At 38.4% G+C, this 13334-nt stretch overlaps 1 protein-coding gene across 3 annotated transcripts in view; it reads right to left on the reverse strand.

Moving 5' to 3' along the window:
• Window positions 1–12577, reverse strand: part of LOC109227267 (CHD3-type chromatin-remodeling factor PICKLE-like) — a 26576-nt gene extending 13999 nt beyond the window's left edge. The window contains exons 1-19 of one of the 3 annotated variants that reach the window (XM_019392360.1): window positions 12362–12577; window positions 12174–12233; window positions 11905–12059; window positions 11601–11738; window positions 11359–11513; window positions 10859–11020; window positions 9854–10101; window positions 9676–9771; window positions 9370–9506; window positions 9083–9295; window positions 8896–9003; window positions 6132–6182; window positions 5936–6035; window positions 5198–5340; window positions 5020–5117; window positions 3749–3887; window positions 3483–3652; window positions 2790–2856; window positions 2510–2632 (exon numbers count right to left, since the gene is read on the reverse strand). In XM_019392360.1, the coding sequence (XP_019247905.1) occupies window positions 2510–2632; window positions 2790–2856; window positions 3483–3652; window positions 3749–3887; window positions 5020–5117; window positions 5198–5340; window positions 5936–6035; window positions 6132–6182; window positions 8896–9003; window positions 9083–9295; window positions 9370–9506; window positions 9676–9771; window positions 9854–10101; window positions 10859–11020; window positions 11359–11513; window positions 11601–11738; window positions 11905–12045 (2289 nt within the window). In that variant the 5' untranslated portion in view covers window positions 12046–12059; window positions 12174–12233; window positions 12362–12577. The remainder of the gene's footprint in view (window positions 1–2509; window positions 2633–2789; window positions 2857–3482; window positions 3653–3748; window positions 3888–5019; window positions 5118–5197; window positions 5341–5935; window positions 6036–6131; window positions 6183–8895; window positions 9004–9082; window positions 9296–9369; window positions 9507–9675; window positions 9772–9853; window positions 10102–10858; window positions 11021–11358; window positions 11514–11600; window positions 11739–11904; window positions 12060–12173; window positions 12234–12361) is intronic. The other 2 variants (XM_019392359.1, XM_019392358.1) reach the window with 2 other exon arrangements.

A 13334-nucleotide genomic window follows, 5' to 3' on the forward strand; every position in this document is an offset into this window, starting at 1 on the left:
CAGCTCCACTACCTATAGCTCCAGTGTCACCACCGAGTCCAGTGCCACCACCTAGTCCAGTTCCACCAACTATAGCTCCAGTGCCACCACCTAGTCCAGTTCAACCTTCTACAGCAACACCACTCCTGACATATCATCGTCGTCCGCCCCCAGCATCAGGTCCAGCTGATTCACGTCCTGCACCTGACCCTGCTAATACTGCGGACTTGTCTCCTCTTAATCAACCGATTGCACTTCGGAAAGGTATACGGGCCACCCTTAATCCTAATCCCCATTATGTCGGTTTGAGTTATCATCGTTTGTCATCACCCTATTATGCTTTTCTATCTTCTTTGTCCTCTGTTTCCATCCCTAAGTCTACAGGTGAAGCATTGTCTCATCCAGGATGGCGACAGGCTATGATTGACGAGATGTCTGCTTTACATACGAGTGGTACTTGGGAGCTCGTCCCTCTTCCTTCGGGTAAATCTACTGTTGGTTGTCGTTGGGTGTATGCAGTCAAGGTTGGTCCGGATGGTAAGGTTGATCGTCTTAAGGCTCGTCTTGTTGCCAAAGGATATACTCAGATATTTGGGCTCGATTACAGTGATACCTTCTCTCCTGTGGCTAAGATAGCATCAGTCCGCCTTTTTCTATCCATGGCTGTTGTTCGCCATTGGCCCCTCTATCAGCTGGACATTAACAATGCTTTTTTACACGGTGACCTTGAGGATGAAGTTTATATGGAGCAACCACCTGGGTTTGTTGCTCAGGGGGAGTCTCGTGGCCTTGTATGTCGCTTGCGTCGGTCACTTTATGGTCTAAAGCAGTCTCCTCGAGCCTGGTTTGGTAAGTTCAGCACAGTTATTCGAGAATTTGGCATGATTCAGAGTGAAGCTGATCACTCTGTATTCTATCGGCATTCTGCCTCGAGTCTCTGTATTTATCTGGTGGTCTATGTTGACGACATTGTTATTACCGGCAATGACCAGGATGGTATTACTAAATTGAAGCAACATCTCTTGCAACACTTTCAGACAAAGGATTTGGGCAAACTAAAGTATTTTCTGGGTATTGAGGTCGCTCAGTCTAGCTCAGGTGTTGTGATCTCACAACGAAAGTATGCCTTAGATATTCTTGAAGAGACAGGAATGACAGGTTGTAGACCGGTTGACACCCCGATGGATCCGAATTCTAAACTTATGCCAGGACAGGGGGAGCCTCTTAGCGATCATGCAAGATATAGACGGTTGGTTGGTAAATTAAATTACCTTACAGTGACAAGACCTGACATTTCCTTTTCTGTGAGTGTTGTGAGTCAGTTTATGGATTCTCCGTGTGATAGTCATTGGGATGCAGTTGTTCGCATTCTTTGGTATATAAAATCAGCTCCAGGCAAAGGTTTATTGTTTGAGGGTCGAGGCCATGAGCAGATCGTTGGATACTCAGATGCTGATTGGGCAGGATCACCTTCTGATAGACGTTCTACGTCTGGATATTGTGTCTTGGTAGGAGGAAATTTGGTGTCCTGGAAGAGCAAGAAACAGAATGTGGTTGCTCGGTCTAATGCAGAAGCAGAATATCGAGCGATGGCTATGGCGACATGTGAGCTAATTTGGATCAAACAGTTGCTCAAGGAGTTGAAATTTGGTGAGATTAGTCAGATGGGACTTGTGTGTGATAATCAAGCTGCTCTTCATATTGCGTCAAATCCAGTGTTCCATGAGAGAACTAAACACATTGAGATTGACTGTCACTTTGTTAGAGAAAAGATACTCTCGGGAGATATTGCTACAAAGTTTGTGAAGTCGAATGATCAGCTTGCAGATATTTTCACCAAGTCCCTCACTGGTCCTCGTATTAACTACATATGTAACAAGCTCGGTACATATGATTTATATGCACCAGCTTGAGGGGGAGTGTTAGAATAGTCATGTAAATAGGAGTAAATAAATAACCCTAATCCAATATATATTAGGAGTAGGACATGTTATGTGTGTGTATATATATAGGGCTCATTGTAACATATGTCAATACATCAATAATATATTTTCTCCCGTGCATTCTCACACTTTTAAACGAGACAATTCATATAATTCAACATGCTTTAAGAGCATGCATAAGCCCTAAATTTGAATCGCACTGCTAAATAAAAAAATTGCACGTACTTTCTCCCCGTAAAAATACATTTTATAAATCTTAGACAAAGAAGTAACTGAAATTCAACATAGTATAAGAACAAGAACAGGTCCTAGGTTTGAGTCTCACCTTCCCCCATCTCAAAACATTTCCATGTGCTAGTGATTCATTGAAAGCCTAAACAAGTATTAAAAGTTTTCCCATCTCTACCAGTTTAATTTTTTGGATCAGATGGTTCACACTTCACAAAATGCAACTAGAGTAAAAAATGACCTCAGAGTTATGGATATCTAACCATTAGCATTAAAAAATGACCTTAGAATTTAGGATATATGTAAAATCGAGCAGTAGATCACATTTAGTCTTAACTCAAAGATTGCGAATAAGTTACCTGGTTGATATTTTGTGCTTTAAGCCTTCCAACTACTAGATGTTCCAAAATCATTTTCTTCTTAGTCATTTGCATCATTCTTTCCTCAATGGTTCCTCTTGTTATGAGTCGAAAGATCATTACCTGCAAAATCAAAAATGAAAAACACCTATTAAAACCTTATATCCAGGCCAAGAAAACACTGTCAACATAACTATCTCTTCTTTTGTCATGATGTCAAGGCTAATGGATATCAAATTTTTTTGGGGGCCAAGTACACTAGAACGGAAGAAATTGTAACCTTATTTGTTTGTCCAAGCCGATGAGCTCTAGCCATTGCTTGTAGGTCAGCATGGGGATTCCAATCACTGAGAGATAGACACTAAAGAGATAAGCAAGAGGAACCACACGCACATACAATAACAACAACAACAACTAAGCCTCAGTCCCAAACAAGTTGAGGTCCGCTATTATTTAACGTTGCTCCAAAGCTCCCCTTCAATATTATACAAAATAATAAGAAGAAGAAGAAGAAAAATAGAAAGTACTAGAAATTCTTTACATTTTTTACTGACCTAGAGAGATTCCTTTCATGGTCGTCGGAGAAAAAGGGAATTCAAAATAAACATATAAATGCCATAAAGGATATGTATGAAGGAGTTGTCACTAGCATCTAACAAAAAATGCTTTCGGTCAAGGAGGCAAACTTTTTATGCTTTTTGAAGAGCAAATTAGGGTATTGACTCAAAAAATGTGGATATGAATATTTTGGCCTATTAGGATTTGACGGAAGTCTTTACAAGATTGTGGCCAAGGTAATTGACCTGTGGCATACTTTCATTCAAGAATCAAATTCTTGATGCTTTGGGATAGCAAACTAGCGTATTGATCCAAGAATTACAGTAATCTCCCAGAGTGCTAAGCAAGTTGAGACGGCACCCATTTGTATGGAGAGAGAGAGAGAGAGAGAGAGCATTCTGGAATATGATATTACCTATCATATATAATTACTGTGTCAGCAGTTGCAAGATTAATTCCTAAACCCCCAGCCCTAGTGGAAAGCAGAAAACAGAATCTTGAAGAATTTTTTGCATTAAATCTGTCAATTCGGATTTGTCTTTCTGCACCGGGAACTTTTCCATCAATCCGCTCATATTGCCATTTCTGCAAACATTTACAGGTAAGCGCATCAAATTTTCAGATAATAAAGATGAGCATGAGACCAGGTTTTAAAATAATAAAAAAAACTAGTATCTTTACCTTATAGTTACAGTAGTCTTCTAGCAAGTCGAGCATATGCTGAAATTGTGAATATATAAGAACTCTGTGACCTTGGTCTTTAAGCTTAACCATCATCTTGTCCAGAAGTTGTAATTTGCCAGAAGATTCCAACAGCTGCCTGCCCAGTCAAATCGATCCACAGTGCAGAGAAACCATAAGTTGATAGAAAGAGCTCAATAATGTACATTTTCTACTAAAAAGAAGCTCCGGTGGTACACCCTTCTTGCAGGCAAGATCATCAACGATCTCAGTAGGCAACATTATTGCTTAGGCAACACATAACACTCCAGATTCTAAAAGAAGGATTTTTGCACTTTAGGACCCAATTATTATAAGAAACTCCTATGACCACCTATATTTAGCAGATTAAAACAATAGCTTTCATCCAAATTAAATGGTATCATCAAAAAGAAATAGAAGAATCACACTATTCCTTTTAGGGAAATTTGGCACTCTGACGGGGAGACATTAAAAAAAAAGTTGAAAAAGGAACGAAACACTACTTTCTTAACAAGAAGAGACTGCTCTACCACAAACAGGAAAGCGAGAGGAGAACCCCTCTCATTTAACCAATTGCACCCCCGTCCAACATTAGTGTCCCTACTCAGAGCAGCCACAACTATCACCTTCCCCTAGCCCCCAGCCTTTGTCATCCTTTCACAACCGCCACCCCCTTATCACTTTGCCCGTGCAATTTTTTCCCTTCCCATTGGCTTGGTCACAACCCTCACTACCACATCTCTTCGTCCCACAATATGCTGTTCTTCTACCTGCTCTAGCTGCTGACATTCGTCTGTTTTTCAATATTGGAAAGCCTAGAAACCACCCTCCTTTCCCTGACCCTATCCCGTTCACAGGTAACAACACCCCCGCCCCAATTGAACCCACATTCCCTTCATAAATGACATATCTCCGACTCCACCCCCAACACAGATGATTCCCCCCTAACCTTCTGCCTGTTATATTCCTTTGTTAAAAGATAAAAATAGATAGAGTTTGAATTTTTTATTAATAAGGTAAATAAAAGAGTTCCAACTTACCTTATAACACCTTTTCTAGATTTTCATTAACTGTCCATTAAGTGCCATTTTGAAAAATTATAGGCCGGACCTATGACCAGAATAATGGAGGCCGGTTACAGTTTAGCAAAATCAGAAGTGCGACAAAATTCCTTTAGAAAACTACAACAACAAACTTGATCTTCTGCACAGAAGAGATTAATAAAGTGGATTATAAGATAAGATATATACTTGGTAAACTCAGTATTATCCTCTGGTTCAACACCTTCTAACATAAATGGATGACAGCAGAGCTTCCGCAGTTCCATAACCACATTTATGAGGGAAATCTGATAGACAAGTATCAACCAAGATCAGAATTCCTGTTATAAAGCAAGAAGGATATATCAAACAGAAGAAGCTGGCGCACCTGAGCACCTCCTTTGCGAGTCAGTATCTGGAAGTTACGTGTCAGAATTGCTTTGTAATATTCTTTCTGCTTGCTACTCAATTCCACACGTAAAATGAGCTCCTTTTTTGGAGGTAGCTCCTTCATGACATCTTTCTTGACCCCTGCAGCCGACAAAACACACATACACCATTGCTCAAGCACATTCCATAAAAACGAACAAAGATGATGTATCTTGAAGCACTGTCCCATCCCATGACACTTTTTTGAACTTAACTATCAGCCCACTCTGGAACTGTAAGTACTTGTACATTAAGCTAATCTCTAACTTTTCAGAAAGACTGCAAAATCTTCAGAAGCTTAATCCACTTGTCCCTATGCAGCATTATACTCTATACCAATGAGTTACTCAGGAGTAAGCATGCATGTGGGGCTCCACGAGAATAGCAGACTACAGTCATCTAATGATGTTGTGGCGGATTTGAGAGGAGGCTAGTGACAGGGAACATAGAATTTCCAATGACAAATGATGGTAACGAGCACTTGGCATCTAATTCTTAGTTGTTGGACCCACTACAATTTGGAAGTTCTTACACCACCCGGTTATTATAAAGAATGACAATTTAGGAATTAATATGCAAAGATTTGTGAGTAGTATGTTGGAACACCCTGATAATACATACTTTCACAAATCAATGTAAACTATAAACAACTAATGTACATCCATGACAAATCATGAAAACAGTTTGAGATTTATACTTCTGAGCAGATGGGGTGCCAGCATTTTATGAAGTCTTGAAATCTGTTCTTCTTGACTAATATCCTCAAATTCCTGTTGGAATTCCTCCAAGCTTCCAAACTGCAATCAAGTTCCATATAGATATCACATCACAATAAACCAAGAAGCAAATTGGTCAGATACAAGCTGCTTCTAGAAACCTCTCAGGGCACTAACCTTTCCAGCATCAAGGAAGTGCATAAGCATAAAAAGTTCATCCAGATTGTTCTGAAAGACAGCAAGAAATAAGGTGAGTGTCATAACTAACTCGATACAAGTTAGGTTTGCATTTCAAACATTAGGAGTAGATAATAGATGAGGGCAGTGAGATGACAATGATACTCATAATAACCGTTATTATTAATATTATAATTGAAGGAGAGCCTTGGAGTAATAGTAAAGTTGTCTCCGTGTGACCTATAAGTCACGGGTTCAAGCAGTGGAAGCAACCACTAATGCTTTCATTAGGGTAGGTTGTCTACGTCACACCCCTTGGGTGCGGCCCTTCCCCGGACCTTGCGTGAATGCTGGATGCTTTGTGCACCGGGCTGTCCTTTTTTCTTTACTAATACTATAATGAATAGTTCTACCACTAGTATATTGTTTCTATTTTTATTATTTTTTATGTTTTTATTATTATTATTACTACTACTATCATTGGCATTATTTATTTATTTTTTTTTAAAAGTATCATTGGCATTATTATCATTATTATTACTATTATTCTAATCATCGCCATTGTTGTTATAGCTGTTGTAATTCTATAAACATGAGAAGCTAAGTTGCTCGGACACGGGTACGGGTGTCCAACGCGGGTGCGGATCTAGAGGTCGGATCCTTCGAGTGTAAATTCTAAGATTCAGGGATACGGATCCTAGTACGGATACGGGTGCGGGGATCCACCTAAAAATAATTCAACAAAAATAAAAATATAAAAAATGTCTCTAAATTATGAGGAATTTTGTGAAATACTTGAGTAAAGATTGTAAAGTGTGGATTTCTTTTTTATTCTCAAGTTGTAGATTAGTAAAGGATTGATTTCTTAGATAATGTATGTTATTTTCTTCAAATTTACCCTAATTTTGGTTCTGATTTCGGGAACCAAATTATATCTCGTCTCGAATTTTTCGTCCGTCGTGGTCAAAACCCAAAATTGTTTGACCAGATCCGGTATGGATCCCATACCCACACCCATACTAGTGTCGTGTCGACACGGGTGCGGCACCTAAACTGCCATGGCGGAGCAACTTAGATGAGAAGTGCTCGAAATGAGTTACATGCCCAGATGCATCACAAAATTCTACGGATTGTTCCAAATATCAGATATCACAGAGAGGATGATGACTGACAAAATTCTCTTTGGAGAGAAGCAAAAGACACAATAATCCTCCATCGGCACCACCAACAACAAGCTGGTAACAAGCTATGATTGAGCAAATGCCTGTTTTACACTCTAGTGATACTCGGGAGATTGTTCCTCTACCTCCGGATAAATCAATTGTCGGTTATCGATGGGTATGCATGATGAAGATTGGCCCTAATGACAGATTGGTCGGCTAAAGGCATGATCGATTGCCGACGTTTATACACATATTTTTCGACTCAACTACGGTGATACATTTTCTCCCATGGCTAAGATTACTTTAGTCTGTCTCTTTCTAACTATGGTTTTCGTTCTTCATTGGCGTCTTTACCAATTGGACATTAAAATGCATTTGTTCGTGGGAATTTAGAAGTTGAAGTATATATGGAGCAACCACTAGGTTTTTTTTGCTTAAGAAGTCTCTGGTAATATGGTGTCCAGGCTACAACAATCACTCTGTGGCCTGAAGCAGCCCCAGGAACATGGTTTGACAAATTCAGCAACGTTATTCAGGAATTTGGCACGACTTGCAGTGAAGTGCTTCATTCTGTGTCTATCGACACTCTGCGCCTGATCAGTGCATTTGGTGGTTTATGCTAATTATAAAGTCATTAAGGTAATGAGAAGGAGGGAATTACCAAATTGAAGCACCATCTTTTCAACACGTTCAGACCATGGACCTTTGATTTGTTGAGGTACTACTTAAAGTACTCAGGTTTGAGGCTGTCCATTTTAATTCAAAAAGAAGTATTGAGGTTGTTCTATCCAGATCAGGTTGTTATTTAACAGAGGAAGTATCCCGAGATATTCTTAAAGAGACAAGAATGACAGCTTGTACTTGATAATTCCATGAACCCGAATGTTAAGCTTCTACCTGGTAGATATGGGAGGTTGGTTGGCAAGTTAAATTATCTCACTGTGACACTGACTTGACCTGACATTGCTTTCATAGTGAGTCCTGTTAGTCAGTCCCTATATTATTCTCCTTGTGATAGTCATTGGAATGTGTGATTCGTGTCTTTTGATAATAAAATTTGCTCCAGGGAAAGGACTACTTTATGAAGATCTAGGACATGGCAGATTGGACAGGGTCACCCTCGGACAAACGATCAACCTATAGATACTTTGTTCTAGTTGGGGGAAATTTAGTATCTTGGAAAAGCAAGAAAAAAATGTAGTTGCAAAATAAGTGGAGAAACAGAATATCGGGCTATAACAGTGGCAACCCGTGAACTCATATGAATCAAGCAACTATTAAAAGGTTTAAAACTTGGAGAGATTAATCAAATGAAACTTGTGTGTGATAATCAGGTTGCGCTTCACATAGCATCAGACCCAGCGTTTCAAAGGATCAAGTACATTGACGAACTTATTTCCCAGCTCGCCCTTCACCAATGGTGTTCCTTCTACAAAAATGTTAGGAATATGATCATAGCAGTAGAATTACATTTCAGAGAAAGTTTTGCTTTGTTTGGTTAATGCAATAATCAATATAACACTTCAAATAGTATAATAACAGGATATCTAAGAGAGAAAAGAAAGACAAACACCTATATAGAATGCAAACTACGAACAAACCTGAAGAGGAGTTCCAGTCAAAAGAGTACGATGTCTACTAGAGTACTGCTTCAATGAAGAAAATAACTTCGAATCTTTGTTTTTGAGACGGTGACCTTCATCAACAATCTAAATACAAATGTCAGCAACCTTGGAGGCAAAGCACATATAAACAGCAAACAACACACTTGAGAATCAAAGTAATTACCATGCACTCCCACTTTATCGGCTTTAGAGAGGCAGAGTCCAAGTTGATCATTTCATATGATGTCAGGAGGACATCAAATTTTGTTAGTTCTTTCTTACTTTCACCAACTGTCTGACCAGATTTCTTTTTCTTGTGCTTGAGAGAATTTTTAGGAAAGAAAAATTCGTATTCCCTAATAACAGCACGAGCTTGTGCAGAACCAACGTACATAACCTACAGTATCACTTCTCTTTAGAATAACTATATCAAATTTCATGATACGGAAGTCGACAGAAATCCCAACTTACCACATTCATTTGAGGAGCCCAAGTGGCGAACTCCCGCTCCCAATTTCTCAATGTTGAAAGAGGAGCAACTACTAAATGAGGAGAGATATCCTCCTCAAAAAGAGAGGCTAGGAAAGCAATACTCTGTATTGTTTTGCCTGCAAGCCTTACAAAGCATCAGAAAAGAACAAAGCCACAGTGTAATAGAAAAAACTATATCCAAAAAGATGAATTGAAACAGTAATTCACCTAGAAGTCACATCGAAGTAATCATATAAGAAAAGGATACAAAAGGACTAGAACAGTGGAAGAACAGAATAAACTCACCAAGCCCCATCTCATCTGCAAGTATCACATGTGTTTGTTTAGACCAAGCAAAACGTAGGAAATTAAGCCCTTCCAGCTGATACGGATGCAGCGATCCTTTATTTCAACCATGAATGAAGATTAATAGGACTCTTTTAGTTGAATAGAATGGCATTTAATGAAGGAAAATCGAGGATACCTCCAGAAAGAAATTCGGGACTGCTTTCATACTGTTGAAATTCTCTGGGTTTTGGTTTTGATTCAGTGCTCTCGGTTGGCCCACTTTTTTGTTTACTGGAAGAAACTTTGTCATATCGAGACTGAACTCTGTGATATCTTTCAATTTCTAGCTGAAAAGAAGAAATGTCCGATTCAAATTCCCAGTAGCACTCATCATAAGGAAGCTCCTTCCACTTTACAAGATACTCTTTCTCTTCACCTTCTCCCCTGTAAGTACAATAGCATAGTTACTCAGTGCAATTAACCTGAAACTTACACTAAATTCCAAATAATACACCAAAGGCCACATGCACATGAACTATTTAAGAAAAATAAAACTAAAGAAAATAGGTGCTATAACAGCCTCTGCAAAAAATTATATATTGATTATTTGTTCTTTCTGCAGCACAAAAGGGGGAGGGGAATTTTTTTGATGAAAAGGTAGGGATTTTATTAATGAGTACCATTGAGGTACAAAAAGAGAAAGAAGAAAGAGTAAGGTTCAAAAGAGGGGAAAAATTGTCTTAGCACAAAAATAAACTGCGAGCATCAAATGTACTATCTTTCCTAGAGAAACTTTCTAAAAGAAACCCTGTATGGATATGTTGTAAGGTCAGAAAATCTTCACATAGGTGAACATCGACACTCCATGTCTGTTTATGAGAGCTGATTCTAGCACATTTGGCCACTTAGTAACTTATATTTCATTAAGACGCATCGCAACATTCCACTAGCACCAACATCCTTAATGCAATGAGTGAAGTAGTCTCTACATAAGAGCTATCTAAATCCTTCTAAGAATTTACAAAAAATACAAAGTACCTATGTTGGTGGGAGGTACCAGGTACTCAATGGAATAGTCGAGGTGTGCAAGCTAACCCAGACACCACCGTCGTCAAAAGAGCATATAAATTAACCATTGAAAGAAAAAATACAGACGGATCTAGCTCAATTGAAATCTACTATTCTACTCTTTAAACAAGACCTGCAAGCAAGAATTCGGTCAACTGTGGTCCACTCTGATCGAATAGCAACATAGTCCTCTTCAGAGTTAGTCACTGATGACATTTGACGATGGAAATTATTCACTTTAGTCTTTAAACGTGGATGCAGCTTGTAAGCTTTCAGAAACTCTTTTTCAGGCACCCTGCAACAGTGATAGGAGAATATAACTTCAACAACATCAATACGCATAGTTTCAAAAGGTTTAGGAGAGGAAACCAAAATGGAGACAAGAAAAATTGGTAACAAGGAGCAACAAAAATCTATTAGCCTGATAAATTACAAAATCTAGCACTAGTCTGGGGAAAGGTCAATTGGCTAAATTTTTTATTAAAAAAATAAAGGAGAACAAGACTCCTATGAAGCAAAGCTCTATTGAAGGTACTAAAAGAAGCTCCCATATGATAGTAAATTGTCACCGGTGCGGATAGAATAGAGAGAAAATAAAGAAGTAGCAGAGAAAGGATTGCTACAAAGAGATACCATATGCAGTGAAGATAGGACAATCCTTTCCACTTAACAAGATACTGTTTAACAAATACTTGATTCGACCCTGTCTTGGAAGCATCACTATCATCAGCAACAGTTGGGCGCATTTCACAATCCAATATCTTGTCAATATCATTTAGGGGGCTCACCTACAAATACATGGTAAATCATAGTGAAAAAGAAAGATTCTGGTAGTATGGATGGACTTTCAAGCTTTACAGAGGAAGGGAACATACACATTCAGGACACCTCCAGCTGCTAGGAAGAGGAGCTTTTAGTGGTGGAAGTAAACACTTAGGATGGTAAGCATAGTTACATGATTCACAGTACAAAAGATCGCCCTCTCCTCCACAAGCTTGACAGGATTCATCTTTCTATGATAGAAGTTAACTTTCATCATTTTCTCCAATGTAAGTAAAATTAATAAAGATCATTAACGTGCAACAAAAAAGGGGCATGCAAAGAATCTAAATTAGACCAGGATATAAGTATGTACAGCAAAGAAATAGCATAGAAAAGCAATAATCAAGAGCAATTTACCGCGTCAGGACGGATAATTTTTTCAAATATTTCCTGGCTAGGCTGAGACTTCTTATCAACTTCATCATCGGAGTCATCAAATAAGCTGTAAATGGGTCTTCGATCTGTTCGCACGCGAAGCCTCTCCACTAGGCTCGACATTTTCTGCAATTAAACTAAGAATTAAACAAGGCACGCAAGTTAAACACGATAGCACCCCCAAAAAAATCAGAAAATCAGTTGAACCCAAATTAAAACCAGAAACGTTTAGTCCGAATATGGTTTTTCACCTGAAACAGAGATAATTGCACAATTTTTTTGGCTCCAATTTACACTAAGTAGGAACTAAACTGTAAATAACTTAAAATCTTGGATCAGCCACTTGGAATTCAATATCAAGTAATATTCAGATAAATTTAGGTGAAATGAGACGAGGAATAGGGTTAAGGTAGAATCTTTTGGTGTTGAGCTGAATCACCTGCTATGTGTTTGTGAATGTGCCCAGGAGAAACAATGCTGCCGAGAGTGAGCGAAAAGGACAGTTGGAGTACTCAGATTTGCTGAATTTATCGTTGTACGAACGACAGAGAAAGGAATTAGTTCATCTGAGGTTGTACCAGACAACTACCGACTTGTTCCCACAACGACAGAGGGTGTCCCCGTCTTTATTCTCTTCTTTCCTTTTTTTTTCTTGGGATATAATTTCACAAAAACCTACCCTTAAGTTTCAGCTTATGATACATGTTTTCCTATAGTTCCAAATATTACACAATTTCCCTTTCAGCAAAAAGTATTTTGTAACACAGAAGGTACAAGTTTTGGTTCACATGTTAATTACGGGGGAATTATAATATATAGATTATTTAGGCAATACAACAGATGATGAAATCTGTGTTGCAGGAGAAGTCAAAGGAAGCCAAGAAGAAGAAGTAAATCTCGATAATACTAAAAAACACCTGCACAAATTCAAAGAAAGTTTAGAAAAATCTTTTACAACGTAAAAAGATGGGAAAAGCAATCATGAAGTATAGAACGCGTCAGTAAAACAAAGATCCTACTTTAATAATGTGATTAGAGGGCCCCTCATCACTAATCGAGGAATCAACTTTATAAAAGTTGTTTGTCTTATTTTTTACCATTATAAAGTTGTAGGTAGAGCTGTCAAAACGGGTCATCCCAGCCCAAACCAACCCAAGCCTCGCGGGTTTTTAAATGGGATAATGACACAGTTACCTACAAAAACAAAACTATTTACCCTTACCTACCCATTTGTTTTTATACCCATCAACTAATTACATTCCTACCCATAGTAGTTTTTGTGGGGAAACTTCTCTTTTTTCTCCAATTTTTTTTATTTCTATACTTCTCTTCTTTTTCCTTTTTTTCTCATTTTTTCTTTTTTTCTTTTTTTCTATTCATTTATTTTTGCCCAAATCGTATTATTGTTATTT

Source organism: Nicotiana attenuata, chromosome 6 (genome assembly GCF_001879085.1).
Source record: "Nicotiana attenuata strain UT chromosome 6, NIATTr2, whole genome shotgun sequence".
NCBI classification, from domain to species: domain Eukaryota; kingdom Viridiplantae; phylum Streptophyta; class Magnoliopsida; order Solanales; family Solanaceae; genus Nicotiana; species Nicotiana attenuata.